General features: G+C 36.9%; 1 protein-coding gene across 13 annotated transcripts in view; it reads right to left on the minus strand.

Annotated features, from left to right (window-relative positions):
• Positions 1-27,848, minus strand: part of CD274 (CD274 molecule) — a 146,354-nt gene that overhangs the window by 10,802 nt on the left and 107,704 nt on the right. For 5 of the 13 annotated variants that reach the window (XM_021083736.1, XM_021083755.1, XM_021083728.1 and 2 more), the window contains 5 exons: positions 18,818-18,883; positions 17,709-18,050; positions 10,833-11,117; positions 8,814-8,915; positions 7,274-7,333 (listed from right to left, as the gene is read on the minus strand). In XM_021083736.1, the coding sequence (XP_020939395.1) occupies positions 7,274-7,333; positions 8,814-8,915; positions 10,833-11,117; positions 17,709-18,050; positions 18,818-18,883 (855 nt within the window). Of the gene's footprint in view, positions 1-2,850; positions 6,031-7,273; positions 7,334-8,813; positions 8,916-10,832; positions 11,118-17,708; positions 18,051-18,817; positions 18,884-24,939; positions 25,425-25,485; positions 25,728-27,848 lie in introns of those variants that run through there. The other 8 variants (XM_005660124.3, XM_005660125.3, XR_002341636.1 and 5 more) reach the window with 8 other exon arrangements.

Here is a 27,848-nt window from a genome sequence, read left to right on the forward strand (position 1 = left end):
AAAGATCTGATGAGGAACTGAATCCTGGGACCAAGAGTGAGACTTCACTCCACACTCCAGGCTGCTGCCCATCTCCCAGCCCAACTCTCTCCCTGGTGAGACAGTATTAATTACTCATTCTCCACAGAAAGAGACTTCCTAGAGAGCACACACTGACTGAAAGGAGCTTGGGCATCTGCTTACTGATAATATTAAATTGAGTGGAAATGGATATTCTGAACTTCCTACCCATCCAATAACATTTTTCTATTATAGAACCTACAAAAGAACATAAATTGGTGGAAAACAGAGCCAAAATACAATAGCTTCACAAAATAAACTGAGAAGTGTGTATATTTCAGCCAATGTTCCATCATTTACTCTCCCTTCAAAATTAATGTTGTCTTATATACATTAAGTAGCTACATTATATTTTTCTGTTGAGGGAAAATATTTAAGTAAATAATCAGGAGTTCCTGTTGTGCCTTGGTGGGTTGAAAACCTGACATAGTGCCTGTGAGGATGTAGGTCCAATCCCTGGCCTTGCTCAGTGGGTTAAGGATCCAGTGTTGCCACAAGCTGTGGCATAGGTTGTAGAAGTGGCTTGGATCTGGTATTGCTGTGGCTGAGGCATAGGCCTGCAGCTATAGCTCCAGTTTGACCCCTAGCCTGGGTGTGGCCATAAAAAAGAAAGAAAAAATAATCAACAAGAATTATAATAAGTCCTTGTCTAAAAAAAGCTTACCATATTATCACTGTGATTATGCAGGTATTTTTGCCTTTCTAATGCTCCAGTTTCCCTAACTTTTCTGATTTGGTAGCTCTCCAGGTAAATGTAGTGTCCTTTTTTGGTACTCTTCATCACCAGCCCATGGCATTAAATGAGATAATATGTATAATTCCAGTGCCTGGCATAGAGTACATGCTCTATAAATGGTAATTATCATAATTATTAATGATAAAAACCCACCACTAGCAACTGCTTCAGTTTGGTCAAACTTTAACCTCTTTTAAAATATAAATAATTCTGGAAACATTTAAGTTATAATAGGGGTCATTTGGTTTGTAATATTAATTTCATTGAAACTTTGCAGGCATGTAGTGTGGAAAAATTATAAAATGGAATGTATCTGTTTTTAAAATTTTGGTTAGGGATATCTATAGTGAGAAAGCAAATTTTGAATTCTAAGTTTTACAATAGTAATGATCTATATATTTTCTAAAATAATTAGATAAAAATATATTTGACTCACTTGTGGAAAACAGTCACATGCTTGTAAAACAAATTGGAGTAAAAGCTTAATGAAAGCTCATGGTTCATTTTCAGGCTAAATTTCCTATAATACTGACCCCTCCAATGTCACAAAATTCAATTCAGGACCATGACCTCCAATGTGAGCCAGGAAGATTAGTCAGAAAAGTGAGATATCTCGATACCCACCACCCATTTTTATTGCTTTGACTGCCCAGCAGTGTCATGAATATTATGTCATTACCATTTCTACAAAGATATTGATACTCTTTCTTTAAAACCATCTAGAATATGACATACATTCTTAGAAATAGTCATCATCTTTTAGTGTTGTGTTTGGATTGCTTTTTCTTTTGTGTGTGTATATCTCTTGTAGTTTTTGGTTTGCAGTTATCACAAGTTTTTGATATAGCAGTCTGTACACACACACACACACACACACATATTTACACGAGATTATTTTAAGTTGCTGGTCTCTTAATTTCAAATGCATTTCCAATATTCTGCATTTTTATTCTCTTTTCACAATTGCTGGTTTTGCTATATTTGTCTATGGATGATTTCCTGCCTTTACTGTATGTTTGCCTTTACCAGTAAGCTTTCCCATTCGTAATTTTCTTATTTCTAGATGTGGCCTTTTCTTTTCCACCTAGAGAAGTTCCTTTAGCATTTCTTGTAAAGCTGTTTTGGTGGTATTGAATTCTCTTAGCTTTTGCTGGTCTGTAGAGCTTTTGATTTCTCCATCAGATCTGAAGGAGAGACTTGCTGGGTAGATTATTCTTAGTTTAGGTTTCCCTTTCATCACTTTAAACATATTGGTCATCATTATCTTTTGAAAGTGTCTGATTTAGAGAAATGATTACAAGTCTCTTTAAAGTATATAAATTGGGTTGTGATGATCAGTGCACAACTATAAATGTGATAAAATTCATTGAGTAATTAAAAAAATAAATAAACAAGTAAAGTTGGTCACGAAAAAAGAAAAAGAAAAAAAGAAAACCTTGGCTATTCCAAGGCGGACTTAGAGAATATATATAAAAACAAAACAAATAAAAATAAAAGTCTCTTTAAAGTAAGTTTGATGAGTAAGTAATTAAGTTAGTTGATAATATTAAATCTTATGGTCCCACACTGTGCCAGGCCTTAATCCTCAACTTGACTGTGTTATAGGTTTCTCACTTCCTTTTTGGAAACTGATGACTGAAATACATCCAGCTTCATACGCATGGGCTTACATATCCATGTCTACTGATCCGAGAAGAGTACACTTGTAAAGGAAAGCCCCTTCATTTCCCTAGAGTTTTCTTGAAGACCATTTTTCTCTCATCCCTTTTCCTTCAGATCTTTAATTTGGATGATACGATATTGACTCCTTTCTTGATACTCTCCCAGAGGAAGCTATTGTGTGAGAGAGGATGAAATTTTTCAATACATTCTTTAAAAAAAATATTTTGATATTTTTCATCACACAGGATTCAAGAATATGCTGTGTAAACATAGAAGCTTTAAAAAAAAAAAAACTAAGAAGAGGCTGAAGATATTCTGAGTAACCTCTCCACTGTGATATGAAACTGGGAATGGTTTTATAAAACATGTAGAAAACAATAACATGGACATGTGGGTGAACTGAGGAACAAAATAAATAAGAATATTTTATTAAATTAATGTAGGCATAAACAGTGATGATCAAACACAGAATTAGACACCATCTCTGCTCATATCATTTACAATGAAACACAAGACAAAGGGATAAAGTGCCTTACAAATCCAACACCACAAGAAGGCATTAAGATTTAGGAGTGGAGTAATGGACTTTATATCTTGCTGAACTAGACTTCACACAAACAAAGGATATTGCCAACCAAACAAGGGATATTGTGCAAATGAACGTGTGCCAAAAGTTATCCGGAGGAGTTTTGTTGGAGATTCTGTTTCCTCAGTCATGATGTGAAAAGGTTTTTCTTGTCATCCGTCCAGGTAAATGGCCAAGATGGAAGAAATACCCTGAGACCCCATGAGAGGTCATCTGAACATTTGTAAAGCAATGTCTTTGGAGGTCTGTATAAGGGTGATAACTGGTGGGATTCAAAGGTTCAGGGACTCACAGGCCCTTTTTGGCTCAGATGAGAGTCTAGTGTCAAGGTACTCTACTCGAATTTCCAAGCATAACATGTAATTTTGCAAGTGCAGCATCAAAGTGAAGTTTATACTCAAGAGAAAACAGAAAAAAAGAAGTTCCAGACATTCTGTCATACAGACTTAGACTTGGGCTAGGCTGATGCAGTGCACCCTGGAAAACCCATTTTGAGAAATACACCTTTCTCTTTGAGAAACACAAAATAAACTAAATCCAAATTCAGTCACAGAGAAAGTACTCAACCAATGTTGGTTGTCTAAATATAGATGTAGTAACTGGTTAGCACATAATAAGTCTTATTAAAGATACCAAGAAGCTACAGAAAAGATGACCTAGAAACAAACAAGACAAAGTACCCAGACTCTTCAAATTTGTTTTGTCTGCTACATAAGAAATAGCATATTAAATAAAAATAGCAAAGTGCACAGCAGATACATATTATGTTACCACTTATGTAAAAAAAGCAAAAAACTAAAAACATATACACATTTTACAAATATTTCCATATATATTATAGAATACTTCAGAAGACAAGTGAAAGACAAGAGTGGCTGCTTCTATAAAGAGGAGCTAGATGAGTAAGAGCATGGAATAGAATCATTTTATTATTTTTTTTAATTTTATTTTATTTTTTGTCTTTTTGCTATTTCTTTGGGCCGCTCCCGCGGCATATGGAGGTTCCCAGGCTAGGGGTCCAATCGGAGCTGTAGCCACTGGCCTATGCCAGAGCCACAGCAACGCGGGATCCGAGCTGCATCTGCAACCTACACCACAGCTCACGGCAACACTGGATCGTTAACCCACTGAGCAGGGGCAGGGACCGAACCCGCAACCTCATGGTTCCTAGTCGGATTCATTAACCACTGCGCCACGACGGGAACTCCCTAGAATCATTTTAATGTCTCCTTTTGGATTTTCTTGAATTTTGAATCATGAAAAAATACGAATTCAAAATTCAATTGCATTTTTTCTTTTGCTTTTTTTCTTAGGGCCACACCCATGGCATATGGAAGTTCCCAGGCTAGAGGTCAAACTGGAGCTGCAGCTAGCAGCTTACACCACAGCCACAGCAATGTGGGATCCAAACTGCATCTGCGACCTGTATGACAGCTCATGGCAGCACCGGATCCTTAATCTGCTGAGCAAGGCCAGGGATGGAACCCATATCCTCATGGGTACTAGTTGGGTTCTTAACCTTCTGAGCCAAAATAGGAACTCCAAAATTCAAATGCATTTAAATAAAAAAGAAAACTGCTAAACCATAGCAGACACTATGTAAACAAGCATCAAATTACATGGCAAATGCAAACAAATCAGGGGAAAATATAATGATAGAAAAGGAATTCAAGAGCCACTTTCCAAGTTTTTAAAAATACTGACTTCTCATAAACTAAAATTGCTTTGATTATTAAAATGTCTAAGTATTTTCAACTATCCAAGAATACACTGGCTGGCCACCCAGAGTATCCCCCTTTGGCAGCATTGCTAGACTTTCCTCCTCACACCATTACTTTCCTCCAACGCCTTATGCTGTGATATTGCACTAAATTATAAATGCAGTAATACATTTTCTTACTGATGTCCCCATTATAGTATGAGCTCCTTGAGGGGAGGTGCTTTTTCTTGCTCAAATCGGTAGACTTTCAGTCTGGCACAGTGATTGCTAGGGTTCTTCCTAAATGTTAGCTGAATGAATGCAAAACACAGCTATAAATTATATCCGAAAAGGATAGTGGGTAAAATATGAGGTAATATGAAGTCTGCTAAGTATTGTCTTTAGCAAATTATTTTATCTCTCTGCTCCCCTAGTTGTGAAATGGGGATTAACAGTGCTTATCACAACACAGTTGTTATAGGGATGAAATGAGGTTATGTGTACACATAGTTGCAAAGCTAATATTTAAAATATAACTGATATTTTTATAATGTATAAGATTATTCAAGTCAATAAAGATATTAATGGGTTAAATAACGTTATATCCTATACAAACCAATGGTTTGTTCTCTATGCTTCCTATGTACTGATAGCTACAGAGGATACCAAGTACCTTACACATGTATTTTAATGGACATACACAAGTCTTTAAGCAATAAGTTTGGGCTGGTGACAAAATTTTAACTTCTACTTAACAGTACATGTTCAAAAAAAACATTTACAACCACAATCACAAGATAAGACTCCACAACTCAAATAAATAAAAATAACTCATACTTAAATACTGTTGTAACATTGGGACTCTCAATCACACAGAAGACAAATCAAGACACTGAGTGAAGGCAAAGGGCACTTCTGTAAGAACTGACCATTAAATCAGGGAATCTCAACTTGTTTTCCAAGGATGAGTGATGGACAATTTGAATGAAGGCTCATCATTCAGAAGTGTCTTCTCCTTTTTGTATGTATTGATGAATGTCCCAGTCATTTTGAAGTACCAAGGTTTCCTTTCAGGCTACCCTTTTTACTCCTTCCTTTGTTCTTCTTTCTTTTCCAACTTCCATTTTCAGAGCTTTGGCCTTTTAAGTCCTACACCATCTGCAGCCCACTGGCCCTTTGCATGCCTCTGATCATGCTTAGCCCTGACGAACTCAAACCAAAGGCTGAGAATCCCTGCTTTAAGATCAGAAGTTTCAATGCTGGGTTACGTCTCCTCAAATTGTGTATCTGGAGAGTGATATTGAGAAACATAAGTTTTATTTGCTAGATGATATAATAAACTTGTAATAAGAGAAGGAAGATTATATTTATGCCATTTCCTTTACATAAAATATAAACAACCATCCTGGTTTGCCAGGAATTGTCCTGGGTGTAAAAGTGAAGTGAGAAAAACCCTTAGTCCTGGGCAAACTGGAGTGGTTGGTCACCTTAGAACTTCAACCAACATTCACTAATTACCTTTAGAACACAAATTAGTGCTACGGACAATGTAATGAAACATGCCTGAGCTTGTCCAAGCTAATTAGGCTACTTTATACTCGGGCCCAGGGCCTGAGAACTTCCATATGCTACAGGTGAGGCCATGAAAGAAAGAAGGAAGGAAGGAAGGAATAAGTGAGGGGGGAGGGAGGGAAGGAAGAGGAAAGAACGAAAGAGTGAGAAAGAAAGAGAGAAGGAAAGGAAGGAAGAAAGAAAAAAGAATAAGGTTCTACAGTCAAGTTAGTGGGCTCCCGAACCTGATTTTTGTCAGATTTGTGTTCTTGAGCACTTTATATTATCTTCCTGACCCTCTGTTTTTTTTTTTTTTTTTTTTTTTCCTGTAGGGATAATTCTAGTATTTCTCTCTGTTTTTGTTTTTGTTTTTGTCTTTTCTAAGGCTTCACCTGTGGCATATGGAGGTTCCCAGGCTAGGGGTCCAATTGGATCTGTAGCCGCCGGCCTACACCAGAGCCAGAGCAACGTGGGATCTGAGCCTCGTCTGCAACCTACACCACAGCTCAGAGCAACACCAGATCCTTAACTTACTGAGCAAGGCCAGGGACTGAACCTGCAACCTCATGGTTCCTAGTCGGATTCGTTAACCTCTGAGCCATGACAGGAACTCCACCATTTTTTAAAAAAATCTGTCTGTCTGTCTGTCTGTCTGTCTGTCTATCTATCTATCTATCTATCTGTCTATCATCCATCCACATAAATCAACTTGGACCCCACTGCAGGAAGATGCTAGAACACAGAACAACAGAAACCTAGTGGCAAGAAGCTGCTCCCCTCTCCTATCTCCCCAAAGGACCATCCTTAAATCTCTGACTGTGGGAATTGTTTATCAGAGTTGTGAGGCAAAGAGAAATTAGCAGTTCCAGCAGTCATCATTCTATACAATAAAGGGAGAATATGGCTGATAGCTTTCTCCCTGTTATTACTTTAACTTTTTGTTTACTTTTCAATTTCCAATTCCTGCTAATATTCTTACCGTTTTGTTTCTCTGACTTCATATCTCGGCTGCCACATTTTTCCACATCCATCATTCTCACTTGAAAAAAAAAAAAAAAAAGCTATTTTTATTTCCAAACAATGCAATTCTACATCCCACACAGTGACTCCTGGGTTGCCATGAAATATTTTTAATCCCTCAGGAAATCTGGTAGACTTCCTTATTTCAAGGTTCCCAACCGCTAAGGTTAATTCAACAGTTTAGAGCACATGTTTTGTTCCTAGATTTTCTTCAGGAGTATATATATTTATTTTCCATCCTTATCCCAGAGATGTACCATATTCTAAGGCACTTTATTATACATTTGTTTTCTAGCCCTTCCTATTGCCAGCATGGAAATGCCAACATTTTCACATGGAAATGCAAGTCGGCAATATCCACTTTCTTGGATAAATCAGCACCATCTCAGGCTCTTACTATCACTGAAACTCAAGCATTATTTTCCAGCTAACTGTTTCAGTTCTGTTAAGTACTCATTCTTCAGAAGAATCTGACCTCCACTCCCTCAATTATACCACTTTTCCAGATCCACCCATCTCTGAAGGGGCTGTAGGGAATTTCTTAATGACTATCGGAATTCCCTTCGTTTTCCACTTCCCTATTTGACATGAGATAACGCTATACACAGATCATCATTGGATCAATGTACTTCTCAAAGTATTGGGGAAATGTTTACACTGAATCGTCTTAAAATGAAAGGAAATTATTTGAATAGGCATGTTTTCCTGAATTTTAATTGTTCCCTTGGGTAAACAGAGAAAAACACACATGAAAATTGTTTTGAAAACTATATACCTGAAGCCAGTAATCTTGGAAAATACTCTATGGTGAAAGTATCACTGTTGTACATAAGGAACTATTATGATTACTTAAAGCTCTCAGAAACCAGTTAAATATACAGTGTGACTAATGCGAGTCAAATTCAACTGAAACCAACAGGTATATTAGCTTTTCCTCTCCTCCAAGTCTGTGATTATTTGCATGATGGAAAGAAACTGTAGGATACTTGGTCTTTTTCAACCTCCATACATACTCTTTCTCTTACTTCTCACTCATGTAACTCACAACCTTCACCCAGCAATCCTTCACAGCTTCACTATAATTTCTACGAAACAGTAGAATGACTTTGTGCCACCTTGCAGAAGCAAGTCAGATTTGCCTGCAGCCATGATCCAACTCTCATCCCTTTGGGAATGTTACTACTACTACTACAAGTGTTCCCTGCCATCCTTTATTGTGAGTGATGCTTCAGAACAGTAGCTTAAAACCTACTTTGCATAATTGAAAGTTTTCCCTGGAAAGGAAGGCTAATAGGAAGGCATTTTCTAAATTACTGTTTCCTGCTGGGGGCACCCCTAGCTTTTTGGGTAGGATAGTTCCCTGGTACATGGAACTGTCTTACACATTACAAGAGATTTAGCATCCCTGGCTCTGCCTGCTAAGTGCCATTGTGACAACAGTGGTACCCTCATACATTTGTCTACAACCCCAGTGGAGACTGCTGAAATAAAGGAAGTACCATTTCTTTTTAGACAGAAGATGGCTGTCACAGCAATGAGTAATAGAAGAGCTCCCAGAATCACCCAGTGAGTCCTCTTTCTTGCTGGATCCACATATGGTTCTGAAAAAACAAAACAAAAAGAAACTGACTAAAGATAAAATTTTCTTTGGAAGGGGCCAAGAGAGTAATTTGCAGTTTAATTTAGGTTAGCATTAGGTTAATTTTCTTAAATACCATAAGCTCATGGCCAGTGGGTGGCTGGAATGGTAAGATACCTCAGATATGAAAATGGAAGCAGCGTGGAAAAGTGGAAGTAGCCTAGGCTTTGGACAGATAGACTTGGGGCTAAGTTCTGGGGCCACTCACTAGCTCTGAGATTTCTAGAAAGACCTTTAACCAGCCTACAAATTGGAAATGATAATGAAATTTTTGTGAGGCTGAATTTATAAAGTGCTCTTCACAGGGACTGGCAACTCAATACTATACAGTAGCCTTGACGAGTTCACTTCTTACATTCTTTAACGTAAAAGCTAGCAGCCTACTGTACATAGCAACAATGGAACATGAAGGCCAATTACCACTGCTAAAGAGCTTCTATTTCCCCATATCTGTGGCCATGATTGGGTACCATTGTTTGCTATCTTTTGTCTCTCCACAGTTTGCTATCTTTTATTTCTTCACAGTTTAAACATCTTGGCACCTCTCACCAATCTCTCTGTCTCCAGTCCCACACAGAAAGAAGAGGGGTATTATGGCACATGATGTCCAGAGACTGCTAACTCCCACCTCCCACCATTAGCCATGATCCCCCACCATCTAGTTCAAGCTTCAAAGCCATGACAGCAGTCAGCCTTTCTCTGGTAGCTTGCGATTTACAAAGCCTGTTAATATCTATTTTATTTGAGTCTCAAAACAACTCTGAGTTAGGTGTGCCAGATATTACAAAAAAAAAAAAAAATCCCCACATTACAGATGAGGAAACAGACTCTGAGCAGTTAGGTGAGTTAACCCTATGTCTTCTAACAAATAAGCCATCATAAAACAGTTTTAAATGGCAGGAACCTACTAATGTAGCTCATACCAAAGTGACTCATTTCTCAGTAAGAACATCTCTTTAATTTTCTAAATTTTTTTTTTTGCTCTTTTTGCTCATAGGACCACTCTGGACTGTCCTTTCCTTTTGTTTGGTTTGTCTACCCAGTTTAGTTATTTTCTCTGAAGCACCTAAGCTTCACTGTCAGCATCTAGCGGGGGAGAGAGTGGTGAGAAGCACTTCTCAGAAGACCTCTGGGTTTACGTTAAACATCATGCTCACAAGGCTGACTTTCTCTAAAGGTCTGAGCATTTCACCAGACTGTAACTGCTTCATCCACTTTCATAGAAGAGTGAGATTAAAAAAAAAAAAAATTGAATCTGTGCAAACAAGAATCTTAAGTCATTTTCATAACATCTTAGCTCTCACCAATAGATGATAATTTTGCCCAGTAGATTATAACTTTGTAAGAAAAGTGAAGCACACAGAAGTGGACTCGCTTGTCTAGGAACACACAGCTTTCCATCTTATGCACTAAGCAGACTGCCTTAAGTTGAAATGTCACAGACTACCTTGGGGTGGGGGGCAGACGAGGAAAAAGGCTCTCTCTTGTTTGGAATAAGATAGAAAAGTACATTCCACTTGCTTCCTGCCATAGAAACCCCAATACCTGGCATGTAGACAATATTCAATAAATATTGGCTGAAATGTTTATTAAGTAGCACTACAATTTGGGTAAACAGAGGTGAGAAAGCAGGATTAATTTTGTAATTACAGTGGTATTAATTCAATAAACAATGAATACCTAAGGTGAACAGGCATCTGTCTATGTACCATGGGACAGCACTAGGCTCTTTTTTTTTTGGCTGCACCCGTAGCATACGGAAGTTCCTAGGCCAGGAATCAAACCCATGCCACAGTGTGTGACCTGTACCTTAACCCATTGAGCTACAAGGGAACTTCCAGAGCTAGGTGCATTTTAATTGAGACATTCAGAATATTACCTGGGATGACCAACACAGCTGTACTGTTTTCCTCAGGACCTAATCTCCGAAAAGTGCAGTAGAAAATCTCATTAGTTGTTGCATTGACTCTCAGCGTGCTGGTCACATTGAAAAGCTTCTCCTCTCTCTGGGAACTGGTGATGGTGGTTTTGCCACTTAGGATTTGGTAGTCACTGCTTGTCCAGATGACTTCGGCCTCTGGGTAACCCTCAGCCTGACATGTAAGTTCATGTTCAGAGGTGACCGGATCCAGAGACATTCTTTGGTTGATTTTGCGATATGGAGCTAGGTCATGAACAAAAAGAAGTCATGGCTTTCACTTAGCACAGAACTAGACATTTGGCTTGGTCTTGTCTACCTTAGAAAAAGTAACAATCTAGACTGTTCGCAGAGAAATAAGATTATTGGTTAGAGGTCTCTGAATGTTCCGGCATGGAGAATGCCTGGCAGTTTTGCTTCAACTCTTTCACTCATACTTTGGTCAAGTTTGGGCTTAAAGGAACAACTATCTTGCTATAAAGAAACATACTGATATTTTTATTGGGCTCAAAGTTAATGTATAGATTACTTAAAGGAGAATTAGCATCTTCAAACCTTTCTATCCAAATATAAAATATGTTTGTCCATTTACTTAAGTCTTTGTATGTTTCTCAGTAAAGCTTTATAGTTTTTACAAAGGGCCAAACCATTTCTTCTTAAATTTATTCCTGGTTACTTCCTTTTTGTTGTTGTAAATTTATCTTCATAAATATGAACGTCTCCAGCTATCCAGAACTATTTTATTGGACTTATTTAATAGACAGAAAATTTCATGTTGATGTGCCATTCATTCGCTTTTTCAGCTTTGGGTCAGTGATCAGAATTAGGTATAAAAATAGTATTATGCCATTGTAAAAATTGATACGTGTTTCTGGATGATACTTTTTAAAGTTTAAATCTACTTTTTATTTTAGAACAGTTTTAGAGTTACAGAAAAGGTGCAAAGATAGTACAGAGTGCTCACATACCTCTCTCCCAGTTTCCCTATTGTCAACACTTTACATTACCATGGGACATTTGTCCTGACTAAGGAACCAACCCTAGTACATTACTATCAACTAAACTTTACACTTCGTTCCATTTCACTAGCTTTTCCCTCATGTCCATTTTTTTTCGTTCTAGGACCTCATCTAGAATATTCACATTATGATTCTTATTTTTTTAACTTTTCCTGCTTCTTATTTTAATAAGTCATTTAATTATACTCAAGGAAGAAACTTTGATTAAATTTTAGATCATTAGTTTGGGACCCTTAAAGGATTAAAATACCCCAAATACTGAATATTTTAGCACAATATTTAATACACTTACATTGCCTAAGATCTTTATTCATGTTTCTTTGTTACAAGTATGTTATTATGTTATTATTCTGTTGGTATAATTTTTATTTTACTATTAATATTTTACCGTAACTAGTGGTCCACCTAGAGCCTTAACTCTCCATTCTTTTACCAAAGACACAACAATGGCTTTGTTGTTGATACAGTCACAGAAATTTAATACAAAACAGTCAGGGTCAAAAAATTGAAATAATTATGTGATTTTTGTGCTTTTAAATCAATGAAGCCATCAATGGAAACACTGGAAATCAACATAATTACAACTGCAAAACACATAAATAATAGTTCTCATGAGTCCTTGAGTCCTCAATCTTGTATCTGTTATATTTAAGAATTATTTAAAAAATAAATCTACTGATTATACCTCATTAAATAATATTACTGTAACAGATTCTAATTCATTTAGCACATAGCTTGATTTTTGAATAATTAGAATTCCAAGCCTAAAATCATAGTTAATGGTAAACTTTAAGGGTAAAAATGTTAGTTTTTATTTATTTTTTTTAAGGCCACACCAATGGTATATGGAAATCCCTAGGTCAGAGATTGAATCTGTGCCGCAGCTGTGACTGACACTGTAGCTGCAGCAATGCCAAAACCTTTAATCCACTGCACCAGGCCAGGGATGGAACCTGTGTGCCTGCACAGTGACCCAAGCCCCTGTAGTCAGATTCTTAACCCACTAGGCCACAGTGGGAACTCCCTTCTATTATCAATGATAAGAATAAAAGAGAGTATTGTTTGAGTTCCCACTGTGGCACGGTGGGTTAAGGATCTAGCACTGCCACAGCTGTGGCTCAGATTCAATCCCTTGCCCGGGAACTTCCAAAATGAGTTCCTTTTTTGTCAGTGCAGTCAAAAAAAAAAAGAGAGAGAGAATGTTGTTTCATGCCTGGGCATATATATAAACCTCTAAAGGCCCAATAAATTAGTAGATTCATTCTACTCACTGATTAAATATCTATTTTACTTATCTCTCAAGAGGGGCACATGTATTGGGGTCTAAGAAGAAAATATTAGAACTTCTACTTAATTGTTATAATAATAAAAATACATATAAGAAATATTCTAAGCCTACTAATCTTTACTAATTGACATTGGGTCTCACTTTGTGTGCCACAGGAGGGCCTTAAAGGAACTGGGGAGTTTTATAACACCAAAGGTAAGACAGTGACTTGTCTGGAATTATCACAGATTTTGAGGTTCTATTATCTGACTTTAACTAAACTAAACTGGTTACAAAATGAACAACTAATTAAAAGGTTTTCCACAAAGAAACTAAGGATTGAAGATATTACCAATAATTCAAGCATAAGCCAAAAGGAAATGGCAGGAGTGACACTCCTTACCACAACTTTATGAAGTAAAAAATCAGTACCTAATTGGACCTGACAAGGTACTGGTCAAAAACCTTCAAGATTTTCAAGACCATCCACCTTTATTAATGATGAATTTTACCTAAGGTGTATTATGCCATGAAATATTAGTTAACAATAATGAAGCATAATAATTAAGACACGGAAAATACTGCTTATTAAATTTTCATTTTATCTTTTTAAAATTTCTATTTCTGTACATGTGTAGAATGTACAATGTAGTATGTTGAACCATATGAAATTGGTGATGTTCAATTTCTTTTGCCTTTTAAAAATGTCATTTTCTTATGATATAACCTATATATTAGCACAGGTATATTCTTTATAAACACACACTACACATACATGTATTAGTCTAACATGCTTTACTTCTGGGGTAGGTAATCAAAAACATTTGCAGACTCCTGGTTTATGATCTAGAGTACACACGTACTAATGCAACTGCTAACATCTAGACCATGGAAAGCCAACTTTGAAGTCAATATACATCCTGATATACATTCTGGAGGTCAAATACCAGAAATAAATTTGGTTGTTAAGGGCACAGACTTCAGAGCCAGACTACTTGAGTTTAGAGCCTGGCTGTATCACTTAACGGTTTAATGAACTTGGCAAACTACTTATTTTTTTTGGATTTCAGTTTCCTCATGCATAAAATGAGAAGAATAATACCACATATCATTTACTCTCAGATTTCACCTACTGAAAGACACACTCAGATTTCAGAGGTAATAAAACCTGAAAAACATGTATCTTGGACATAATCATTCTCCTACGCCACAGGGTGACTTCAGAATTAAATGGGATGATCTAGGCAAAGTGCTTGGGATAGGGCCTGGAACCCAACACTACCTAAATGTTAATGACTATTGCCATTACTGCTAGTGCTGCTTTTCCTCTTCTTACTACTACCAGTTAAATGCACTCACGTGGCATTCTTTAGGGTACTGACAGTCAGAAGGTACTGATGCACAGTTTTGGAAATATATTTTCACATATCCAAAAATGTTCATGTTTCAAATTTTTTAGGTTTAATCCTATTTTGAGGAGTATGTCATTCATTCATTTATTCAACAAAGATTTTTAATGTATGTGTTCTTGTCACACTACCGTTCTTATATGCCAAGTCCTAGGGATACAGACTAAAATGAATAAGACAGACCAAGATCTCTGCTTTTGTGGACTATATATTCTAGAATATGGAGAGAGATAATAAGGAAAAGATACAGGTACATTTATATATGTTACATAACATATTAGATGGGGACAAATGCTACAGGGAAAATTTAAACGATGCTGGTTGGTAAATTTGTGGGAGAGATGGGGTAGGTGAAGAATAAAAGCAGTTAATCCTTAATCTATATGAACAAATTAGCTTTATCAGGATAACTACACACTTCTTGTTCTTTCAGTTGCTGAATCTCACTTAAGTTCTTTTTTTAAAATTTGTCACTTTATTCTTGCCTTATTAGATTTTTTTAAAGTTTTATTGAAGTACAGTTGATTTATAATTTTGTGATTAAGTTCTTTAAAGTATAAATGGGAGCTTCATTTTCCCTGAAAATGAGGTTCAAATGTTTATGGAAAAATAACATTTTCAACCGAAAGCCAGATGCCTGAGAATCTGGTATTTAAACAAACACAAAAGGTGCAAAAACATCAAAGTGATAATAATAACTGAGTTAATCTAAAACCAGCTCTTTCAAATTTCAGTTTTGAAATTCTTCACCTTTAAAATCCCATGGTGAGTAAACTCCCTGTGGGGAACCTCTGTTACCACATGTCTGCTGTGATGGGAAGAGAAGCTTGACAGTGAAATCGTTACTGTGAAATCGTTTGCATATGGAGGTGACTCAGGAGTTCTACTTCCTTGAGTTGTTAAGCTCATGCAAACTGGCACAAAAACTCTTTGGAGACTCTGCCTCAGCACAACTGCAGCTTGATGGCTAACTTGCTCTCAGTGCAGCTCAACTTGACCTCCAAAACCACTGTGTGCAAATGACAGCTAGATCAACGGGACTAGGGTGTCAATTTAGCAATTCGTAATACAAAATGGAATGGTCAAACAAATCACATCCTCAAATCTGGTTGGTCATCTGCTTTGCTCCACCAAGGACCACTCCTTGAAAAAAAACCATCAGTGCCAAAGATTTCTTATTGTGTCAAACCATAGCAAATCACAAATCCAGAAGGGACATTATAGAGCCCCAGATAACCTGCAAGAATACCCTTCTTTACTACAGGGACAACTGTCCCACCCTCTGCACACTCCCTATAGGCTGATGAAAGACTCTTCTGCTGGAAGCAGAAACTTATACTCTATTCTTCCTTCAACCTGACTGCCAGGCTCATGCTCTTCCTCTTTATCTGAGATCCAACAATGCTGACTGTTCATAGAGCTAAGTCTTAATAATTTATTTAAAGCTTTGAAACACAGTATGCTTGATATTTGCTGATGGACTGAAGAAAAGCTGAAAATTCCAACTTGGAATCCCACCAGTTTGCTTTTATGAATATCTGTTCTGGAGAAGCATATGGTAAAATACAATTAAATTAAATCTAATTCACAAGGCAAGTGACATTTTCTTGACACAGGTAGCATTAATTGAGCCAGAATCAGAGACCCAGAAATATACCCTAAAATAGATGCATTTCTCCTAATTCCTAAATAATTTTGATTTTGAGCTTACAATGATTAGTTACCCTTTTGTGACAAATGTAAGCTTTTTCTACTTCAGATTGAAGTACTTAGGCTAAGAATAGAAACACCAAGGACGATGATTTAATTCTAGTCACATATTTTTTTTGTTTTGTTTTTATAGCCACACCTGTGGCATATGGAAGTTCCTGGGCTAGGGGTCCAGCTGCTAGACCTACACTGCGGCCTGCAGATGCTGGCCTACACCACAGCCACAGCCATGCCAGATCTGAGCTGCATCTTGCAGCTTGCAGCAATGCCAGATCCTTAACCCAATGAGGGAGGCCAGGGATTGAATCCGCACCCTCTCAGACACTACGTCAGGTTCTTAACCAACGAGCCACAATGGGAACTCCATAGTCACATATTAAAAGGTCACCATATAAACAAAAGAAGCAGTAAGAAAATCTCAACACTATGATTAGATAGGGCAGATTTCAGCTCAATATCAGAAAGTAATTTCAATAGGCTATGGGAGGGAGGTCCAAATGACAAGGTTATCATTATAGGAAGTAAGTGAGCAGATGACCCTTTTGGGGGTTTCTGTTCTTTGGGCATTGGGATTAGGTGCTCTTGCCTGGGATCCTTTCAGCTCTCAGCTTTATGAATCTTAACAGTAAAAGTAGAGCAGTTCAGCTAAAGTGTTTTCCTTTACTTAGCTGGAGGCAACCCAAAACTTTGAACCCAGGTGAGCTCATGTCATTATAGGTCAGTACCCATAGTTTTGACACTCACAGTTCCTCTTCAACACTCCCAAGATAACACTGGTATAGATTTTTAAGATGAATGTATGTCCAGTAAGCATAATTATACAGAATTCAAGGAAGAATAGTTTATTCAATACTAGATATGGTTATTATTTTTTTCTATAAATTGACTTCAAGTCTTTTTGAATGTGAACCTTACAATGGGGTTTGTTTTTAATATATATATTTGGGTTTGACATAGAGAGGTTTAAAGGAAGGAAAATTCTGGAGACATCATAAAATTAAAAAAAAAAAAACAGGTACTGAATTAAAAAAATCCTGGAGGGACACACAGATAGTGATTATTATCTTTGCATTCCATGAAGGATAGTGGTGAAGGGAGGAGAGATAATTTTGTGGTTCATTTGATTCCTTCCATAGTACCTGAATTATGTGCAAGTATATATATTACTTTTATAATAAAAAAGTGAAGATTAGGAATTTATTTTTATGAAAAATGAACATACTGTGAAACATGGCTATCATGTTTGGCTCTGGATCTCCAGTGGCTGTCAAATAGGAGGTGCTCAGGCAATGCTCATTGGATGAGTGTGTGAATGAATGAATGAACAGACTGCTGCTATGGAAAGTGAGGGTAGACTTCCAAGAATGAAAAGTTCTCAACAATGGGATATAGTTTTAATAAAGATTGTATCTCTTTATCTATAATGTCTTACCATTGACTTTCAAAGTAATCCGCTTGTAGTCGGCACCACCATAGCTGATCAAGCAGCAGTAAACCCCTGCATCTTGCAATTTCACATCTGTGATCTGAAGTGAGGCCTTTCCCAAGAAGAGCTGGTCCTTCAACAGCTGGGCCCTCTGGCTGTAGCTACTGTGCTGAACATTCAGGTCTTCCTCGCCATTCACAAATTGAATAATTTTCTTATCCTTCATTTCCCAGTAAACAACTAATGCAAGCAAGTTTAATTGTTTGTCGACTGGAAATCTGCATTCCAATGTTACATTGCTGCCATACTCTACCTCATACATGTCCTTGGGAACTGTGATAGTAAATGCTGAAAAGAAAGATGACCAAACTTCAGAGGATGGACAATTCTTAAAAAAAATTTATAGAATGACTGTAGGGTTTATAAATGCTTTCTCTGGTCACTTACATGGTTATTACATTTAAGAACTTATTTCCCTGAAATACATATTTTATCCAGTGGGCTTGAGACATGTCTCATCCCTGAGTTAGAATAATAAAATTAGCTGAACAATTTGTTGTCCCCAAATTCATAACCTTCTGCTATTATAGAAATGTTATTTGATAATGGAGTACCTATAACCAGAAGGAATTTGTTTAATGTGGACATCCACAGAATATCCTTTGGCTAGACAGTTACTTGCCTTTTACATTACCTAAATCATATTTTCCCATAGTCCTCTCTACTTAAACTCTTAAGCAGTTGTTTGTGTATATATTCATTGGGAAAAACAAGCTACAGAGCAAGGTGGGTACAATGATCCTGTCTTTGTTTAAAACAAACATTAAAGTATACTCATAGGACATTTCCACATGTATTTCAATAATTATCCTTGGGAAATGGATAAGGATAATGAGCAGTGGATAAATGGATATAGATTAATTTTGTTTCTTTCAATATGTCCATATCCCTATATTTTTGTCCAGTGAAATGGATTTATGAAACAGTCTTATGAATTATAATTTAGGAAAATAGAATATCCTTTCTATAAGAATTATATCCATTTTTATTATTTTTTTATCTTGTAGTTAAAATATATAAAATATAGAACCTAATGAAAGGATTTGGTGTCTTACCTTCCAGCAAACAACAGTAAGCCATGAATGTAAAGATACTACATATCCTCATCTTTCTGGAATGACCTAATCATGGAAAACACAAAGAGAAAACTGCTTTACTCAATAATTGAATACTCATACACTATGAGACTTGGCGGTTCTAATTGAAATAGTCTTCTGATAACCAGACAATGACAAATTTGTAAGTCCTGAAATGCAGCAGGGAATTTAGAATGTCAGTGCTTTCACTTAATATATATATAGCCATATAAAGCCAGAAGGAAAAAAAAAAAAAGGTACTAGGATGAGGCTTTTTAAATTTAATTACAAGTCCTAGAAAAACCCTGTACACTCAAAAGAAGCCAGGAAGAAAATATTGCACCCAAACCTCTCAATTATTTTATGTTTATTCTGCAGTGTAACATATCTAGAAATAACAACCTGCTCAATACTACATTTCACAGCAAGGAGATGGTGACTTCCATATCCCCCACCTTCTATCCCCCCCCACCCCCGCCAACCAGTAGCTGAATACTTTCATCCTACCCTTTAACTATGCAAACCTACATCATTATTCCAACCATGACAGTTCTCCCTCAGGAACCATCCTTCTAAAATCTCTTCTTTTGCCCTTTGTTTACTCCAAATTATAAATTCTATTTCCTCAATAAACTGATTTCACTAGCAGCAGGGGGAGTGAGAAAGAGAAACAGTTGGATTCGGACACTTCAAATTAAGATGTGACTCACTCACAGCCACTCTTTCAGGGGTATCTGCCTAGATTCTACTCTTCATTTTGTCATTCTGCTTGAAATTCTACCAATTCTTTAATTCAGCAAACGTAACTGAGCAGTTCTTCTGTGCCATATACAATTTTAGGCATTAGGGACACAGCAGTGAACATGAAAGAAAAATCGCTCTCTCCTCTAGGAGCGTAAATTCCAATAAAGGAATAAATAAAGAAGATTTGCACTATAGTTCAGCAGGTTTATTTATTTATTAACATATTTTCTATCTTGTGTTATACATATATTTACACACTTGAAAAGAAAGTCAGTTGTCCTTCTTAGGATCTCTTTGACATCTATACATACAAAAATTCACAACTGATCAATTAACTAGTGCTATATATCTGTAAGGCAGAAGATTTATGCTATGCTTATATAAAGAGTTCCTAAAAACAATAAGAAACCTACATACAATCCTATAGGAAAATGAGCCAAAAGTTCCAATACACAGTTCAGAGAATAAGAAATACAAAGACATCTAATAAACAAGAAGGTATTGCTGTATATCACAGGGAACTATATTCAATACTCTGTGGTAAACCATGGTGGAAAACAATGTAACTCAATCACTGGGCTATACAGCAGAAATTAACATTGTAAATCAATTATATATATATATATTCCCTTTCTAGGGCCGCACTGGCCGCATATGGAGGTTCTCAGGCTAGGGGTCCAATTGGTGCTCTAGCTGCTGACCTACACCACAGCCACAGCAATGCCAGATCCAAGCTGCGTCTGTGACCTACACCACAGCTCATGGCAATGCTGGACCCTTAACCCACTGAGCAAGGCCAGGGATGGAACCCAAAACCTCATGGTTCCTAGTCAGATTCATTTCCTCTGTGCCACGATGGGAACTCCTAAATCAACTATATTTCAATAAAGATAAAGAATAAAGGTAATATTAAAAAAAACCCTCTAAACATAGGAAAGAATGCTCAATCTTACCAATAAAGACAAAGTGAAAGTTTAAGACATGAGATATCATTTTTCACTTATTACCTTGATGAAAATTATAAAGACTCTTAATACTCAGCATTTGTGAGGATATGAACAAATGGGCTTTCTTACCAACCAGTGGTAGGAATGTTAGATTGTATAACTTTTTTGGAGGGTAATTTGGTAACCTCCACTAAAATTTTAAATGTATATATATTAGCTTTCACTTCCTCTGCTAACACTAGCCCCAAACTGGGAATACCGTAGATAGTTTAAATGGTTAAATAAATTTTGGTTATGTCTATACAATGTAAATCATTAAAGACAGAATTCATGTAGATATTTGTGAAGATGTAGAAAGTAAGTTTCAGAAGAGTATATGTAGCAGAAATCCACTTTTGTTTAAAAAAAAAATCTGTGTGTGTGTGTTTAGACACAGGAAATGTACAGAACAATCCATACCAAGATGCTGACAGTGATTATCTCTAGGCGTGAAATTAGAGAAAGAATAGTCAGGTTTTCACCTAAACAGTTTTCAAAAGAAAGAAAGGATAGGAGAAAAGAAAGGAAAAAAAAGGGAGATGAGATTGTGAATAACTTCTTTGGTGTTTTTCTGTGTACAAACTTTCAAACAAATGGATATGCTTTACTTTTATTAGAAGAAAAATTTAATGATCCATTTCACCTTGCAAAGATGCAAAGGATTTGGCAGACAGAGCAGTATAACAGAAAGAACCCCCAAACTCCAAACCTCAGAGTTTAGATTAATGACATTTGTTTATTTTTCTGTTTTTCTTCATTATAAAGAGATATAACCATGTTACAGAAAATGAAAAAATAAGGGGAAAATCATTCACTATTCCATCACTTTAACCTAGAGAACATTTAGTAATGCCTGGAAACATTTTGGTTGTCAAAACGGGGTGGAGAGAAAAGGTTTCTGTTATCTAATAGTAAAAGACAAGGATGTCGCAAAACATCCTATAATGCACAGGAAAACCCCCACAGCAAGGATATAGCTGATCAAAATGTCAACAGTGCCAAGGTTGAGATACTTTTCGATTACTCTGAACATTTTCCACTATGAATTTTTTAAAAAATAATTATAACCTTATTATACACTTCACACCCATTTTTATTTAATAATTATGATATAAATATCTTCTACTTTATAGTATGATATTCATAAGTATCTTTTTAGTGGTCTCATAATGTTTAGTTTCCCTGTTGTTAGCTATAGGATCATTTCCAATTTAAAAAAATATATATCTTGGGAGTTCTCTTCATGGCTCAGTGGAAACAAATCTGACTACTATCCATGAGGACTCAAGTTCAATCCCTGGCCTCGCTCAGTGGATTAGGATCTGGTGTTGCTGTGAGCTGTGGTTTAGGTTGCAGATGCAGCTCAGATCTGGCATTGCTGTGGCTGTGGTGTAGGCCAGCAGCTAGAGCTCCAATTCGACCCCTAGCCTGGGAACCTCCACAGCCTCGAGTGTGGCCCTAAAAAAAAACACAAAAAAATTAATAATAATCTTAAGTATTGTGTATTCAGAAAATATTTGTTAAGTACCTTCTGTGCACTAGGTCCCAGGCTAGGCCCCGAGGGTAGATTTCCCCAAGTGGAACTGCTGATCAAGAATAAAGAATTTTTCTGGTTCTTGATACATAAGGATAATTGGTACCAGTTACAGTGTGTCTTCACTTAGCACTTGGTATGGTTTTAAAATATTTTTTTCTAATTTAATTATAAAATACATCTTGGATTTTTCATGGGTTTGTTGATTATTTTAGTTCTTTTGTGAATTATCTGATCAATTGTGGGGGCCTGTTTATCTTACTGGTTTCTTACCAACCTGAATGAATCTTTCATAGTCATATAGAGACACACATACTAAAAGGATAAAATAATACAAGTCATCATCAACCTCCTGCTAGTGTTAGGTGCATAATTCTTATTTCTTTTCTTTCTGTCTTCCCTGCACATGGGGAATAGGGATGGCAGATAGACCTGTGAGAACACAAAGGTTGCTGAAATAAAGCTGCAGCAGCTATATGGCATCACTTCCTTGGGCCAGAGTTGATTATGCCATAATTATTAAATACTAATATGATATTACAGAAACAAATACATTTATCAAGCAAAAGAAAAATTTATATCTCTAACTCCAAGCAAAGAACAATTAAAAAAACAGAGGGACATTAAATCCACTAATGGACTACAACTGATTTTTCCATTTTTTACGGTAAAGCCTGGCGGAGTTCCTATCTTTTAATGAATTCGCTTGAAAATTTTATAGGTAATTAAGAGTTACTGAAAGGTGATGAAGCTGATGGATTGGATATGATATTTACCTAATTCCTCACAATACCTCTTCTTCCAAGGCTCCATTCCCTTGGAGTACAGCTATAATTAGTGGGGGAACAGCAGAGGGAAAATAAGACTATTTAAATAGGTCTGACCTCTAAGTCCCACATCAGGGCAGTTGGTCTAAGAGAACACTGATATCTTCTTCAGGTAAGAAACTCTGACAGTGTATCTGAATTCCCAGATAAGAACTGAGACATTCAAAGAGCAAGGAAATGCGAACTAGGGAAGAAGTGATGGTTCATTCAGGAAGGGGAAGCAGGTTTGTCCCTGGGGGAACCCAGTCTAACACTATGGAACTGATACCACTTCTCCATCTCCCTAAGGTAGGATGGGTAGAAAGAAAAAGAGAAATAACTCAAGCTTTCTTCCTCAAAAGTAGAAGCAAGGAGAGTCTTGATATCTATTAGTTCAGGGTTTCCTTTTATATTTACCTAATGTTTATGAACTATGATTTGACTAAAGAAATTCCTAGAGTTTGAAAACCTAGTGAGCTGAAAACCTACCTTATTAACAGATAAAGAGAGCTGATTTATTAAACCTCTGCTAAAATATCAAATTCTATGAAACAAACTAAACCCTGTGCCCAGACTCCATCCCTCAGTCCTGTACCTTTCCTATGTGTGGCTTTAATTCCTGATAGTATTTCTGAAGCTTCCTTTAAGACTTCACTCTAAGTGTTGCCTACTTTTCTCCACTGAAAAAAAGGCTAATTTTTGGTGCAGCCACTATGGAAAACAGTATGGAGGTTTCTCAAAACCTAAAAATAGAGTTGTCACATGATCCAGCAATCCCACTCCTGGGCATATATCCTGATAAAATTATAATTTAAAAAGATACACACACCCCTGTATTCACAGCAACACTATTCACAATAGCCAAGACATGGAAACAAACTAAATGTCCATCAACAGAGGACTGGATAAAAAAGATGCAGTACATATATACAATGGAATATTACTTATCCATAAAAAAGAATGAAATAATGCCATTTAGAACAACATGGATGGACATAGAGATTATCATACTAAGTAAATCAGGAGAAAGATAAATACCATATGTTATCACTCTGTGGAATCTAAAATATCACACAAATGAACTTATTTATGAAACAGAAACAGACTCACATAGAAAACAGACCTGTGGTTGCCAAGGCAGGGGTGGGGGGGTGGGGGTGGGTGAAGGATGGATTGGGATTTTGGGGTTATCAGATGGAAATTATTACATATAGAATAGATAACAAAGTCCCACAGTATAGCACAGTATTCACATTTTTATAGCATGGTTATATTTAATATCCTGTGATAAACCATAATGAAAAAGAATATGAAAAAGAATGTATGTATAAGTGAATCATTTTGCTGTAAGCAGAAATTAACACACTGTAAACCAACTATACTTCAGTAAAATAAAAATTTTTAAGGCTAATTTTTTCCTTCTTCAGAGTATCACAGTACTTAAAAACTGCTGATCATCTGTCAATGTAAACATAACCTTTCTGGGAGGCAATTTTCAAAATGGCATCAAAAACATTTAAAATATTTCAGACTCTTTGACTATGTAGTTACCCTTGTTAAGAGTTACTCTGAAGGAAATAATCAGCAATGTCCCAAAGATTTATATACAATGATGTTCAGTGAATGGCTAAGTCTGTGAACCACTGTAAATAACCTTTATGTCCAGCATGAGGAGATTAATTTTGTTTGGTTATCTAGCACCACGTAATGTAGCCATTAAAAAAAAAAATCACATTTTTAGAAAGAGATTTAATCCATTGAAAATTATCCACATTAGGTGTAAAAACAAGTTTTAACAATGATACATGAAGTACTCCTTATAAAAAAAAATCCAAACTGAATTTGGCTAAACTCAATGTGTCTAAAAAAGGTTTTAACATTTTTCCCTTAGCCTCCTCTTCTTCCTCCTTCAGCACTCCTTGAGGTTCTCAGAGAGGACAGAGCAAAGAACTCAGGTTTGGGTATCCTGACTCTCACAGCAAGGAGGGGTGGGGGAAGGGTTTTACAGACGCTGCAGGTGTTATGACTTACCCTGAACAGATCGCTGGTGAGCGCTGCTGTGAGTGGTCTGGGACCCAGGTGTCACGACCTCCAGTCTAAAAATTTCCCTCTAGACCCGGCAACCCACCTCAGTACCACATTCGTGAACACTCAGAAACATATATGTACTTACAAGATTGACATTAAGCAAAATTGAATCCCGTCTAGCGAAAAGCTAAAATTGCTACTTACTCTTATTAAACCTAATCGACTCTATTTCACCCAAACAAACCATCATGTTTCCCCCTCCCTTTCTCCTCTCTCCATTCCAAAGAAAGGATCTATAGATTGCAGGTTTTAAAGTGCCCTATTGATGGGCAAAGACGCTGGCCAGTGAGCGAGAACGCTCCCTACCTGCGAGCGGGAGACTCGCTGCTGACGCGGAGAGCGAGGCGCTGAGCCGGAAGGCTGCTAGGACCACCTGCCGCGGCCAGACGCTAATGAGCGAGTGTGGTTGACTTTCCCCTCCCACCCCGCTGGACAGACCCGCCCCTGGACCAGCCCTCCTACTGCCTCCTACTGAGAACCCAGACTCACCCTGTGGTAAACCTTGTAATTTGGGAAAGAAGAGGATTTTTCATTCTGGAATGAAAAGATAGATAAATGAAACCAAAAGTGAAAGTCTGGCTTCTCTTCTCGTAAATCAGCTTTTTAAAAGAAAAGTTTCAAGGAAAGGATTAGAACAAATCAGTTTATCTGATGTTTCAAAAGATTAAAAACAAACCAAAGCCCGAAATCATCACAAAGATTTCAGACATTGGTTTTACCTCGAAAATCCCTACTCTAAATTCCTCCCTTTCTGATAAAAGCTTTTTTTTTTTTTAAACCAAATGATGGATCATCTTGACAAACCTTGATTATAAATCTTCAACATGTAAAAAGTAAAAGTACAGACCCATATATATGGCTTAGATTTTTATTCTAGAAAGTAGGTGTGTACATGATAGGAAATATATTTTTACAACGTGGACTTTCTCAAGGTTCCTCGACGTAGTGAAACTATAATTGTTTTGTCATTAAAATAACTTCCCATGATGACTTAACACTTTTTAAGAATGCTCTGAATCCCTACAGTCATGCCAAGCTAGAGACCCAAGTTGGGGTAGCACATTCTAGGTGAGGCTTAAGAAAATTGTATCGTAACTCTGGATCAAAAAAGTGAGCTGAAACCAGGTGATTCACCCAGGGGTGTGGGGGCTGGGGGCAGGATTTGCTTAAGTCCTCCCCACCACTGAATTTCTAGGTGCTTCTCTCTCACTCTTTTGCTCTCTGGCTGTCTCACTCTCGCTGTCTCCCTTCTTCCCTCCCTCTTTCGTTTTTAATTTTAAATTGATAAATTGGACTCTTCATTGTTTGCCTTTCCTATTTATTCAACTGCAATTCAAAATACTGCATAATGAATGAATACTGAGATGTTCCCAATACCTGGGTTACAGTATTTACTTCCTAAGTAAGAATTTTCACATTATTAGAATATCACATATTTTTATTTTTTAACTTGTGAAAATACAGAGAATGATACTGCCATTAAAATACGGTGGTGAGTGTGAAATTCTCCTTAGCCTCAATAAAACTGTAAGAGACTTGGAGACTGAGCTCAAATCTCCTTTTTAGGACACATGGTGGACTAGAGCAGTGTTTTATCAACTTTATTCCCTGTGATATTTTCTACTTCTTCAGGTTAATTTTTCTAAAAATGAGCATCAAGACCTAGAATGTAGACTTTAAGACCTGTTACTGTGGTCATCACTATCAAGTGGGAAAAAGCTGGTTCTTGAGCCACTTACCACTAACTAGCTGAGTTTTCTTGAGCAAATAATTAACTGAATAGGCAGGATTAAGTAATATCCTCTTAGCCAGCCTACGGAAAATTTTAAAACTGGGGGTGAGGGTGTTTAGTTCTTGTTTATTTATTTCACCAAAGCAGTGTTCAGTCTACCTAATGATCAGCAGGGAAGGTAAGAGGTGAATGGAATTTGCCTTTCTCTGAAGTTGCTGATGGGAATGGAAGGTATTTACTCAGCTTTCTACTCAGAAATTTACATATTAGTAATCTGAGGATTTGTGATTTTGTTCATCTCACCCACCTGTTTCCACCCATCAGCCATTTACTTTCCCATACTGTTTATCAAGCTTTTTAATACAGTTTTTATATCCTCTGGAGATTAAAAAAACAAAGGAAGTATATAGAAAAAAAGAGACTTTATCACTTCAAAAAAAGTATATGCAAATCAAACAGCCAGGAGGGCATTAGTCCCAGAACCTTGTTTGCTTTTGTGGTTTGGGAAAAGTAGATGGAAGAGTGCTCAGGTAAGAGATGAGCCCTCGGAAGCCAGAGCTGCAGGACTAGACATCCTCTTGATCTCTAGTATCACCATATCCCATTCTCACCCCTCTTACTCTGTTCATTTTTAGACGTTACAAACTCATCTTGGCCAATGTGCTGTTTCTCAGAGTGTTTCTGAGGGTCATTTATATCACACTTGACTTGGAGTAGTTCAAGTAAAAATACATATTCCAGAGCTCTGCTGCAGAACTGTTAGATCCAGTTCTATTGGGGGTGGTTCTAGGAGTCTACACTTCAACACCATCCCCATGTGATTCATGTGCATGCTGAAGTTTTAAAAGTTGGTAGTATAATGTTTAAGGAAAAAATACTGAACCAAGAGTTTTTTGCAAGTGCAGGTATAACTCTCCTTCTTCATTTAATTTAATTGGTATCAACATCAAGCTTCATTCTACCTCTGTCCATTCTACTTTCACTTTTGCCCCTGAAACAAGACAGGTGATCCTTGTTTGTCCTGACCTTAGAGAGATAGATTCCAGGTTCTTACAAGTGGGCCTGAAGTGATGCTAGCATATTCCTGGTGAAGGAGCAATTTCCAGTAAACTTTTTTGAT

This window comes from Sus scrofa, chromosome 1, assembly GCF_000003025.6.
Source record: "Sus scrofa isolate TJ Tabasco breed Duroc chromosome 1, Sscrofa11.1, whole genome shotgun sequence".
Classification (NCBI taxonomy): Eukaryota; Metazoa; Chordata; class Mammalia; order Artiodactyla; family Suidae; genus Sus; species Sus scrofa.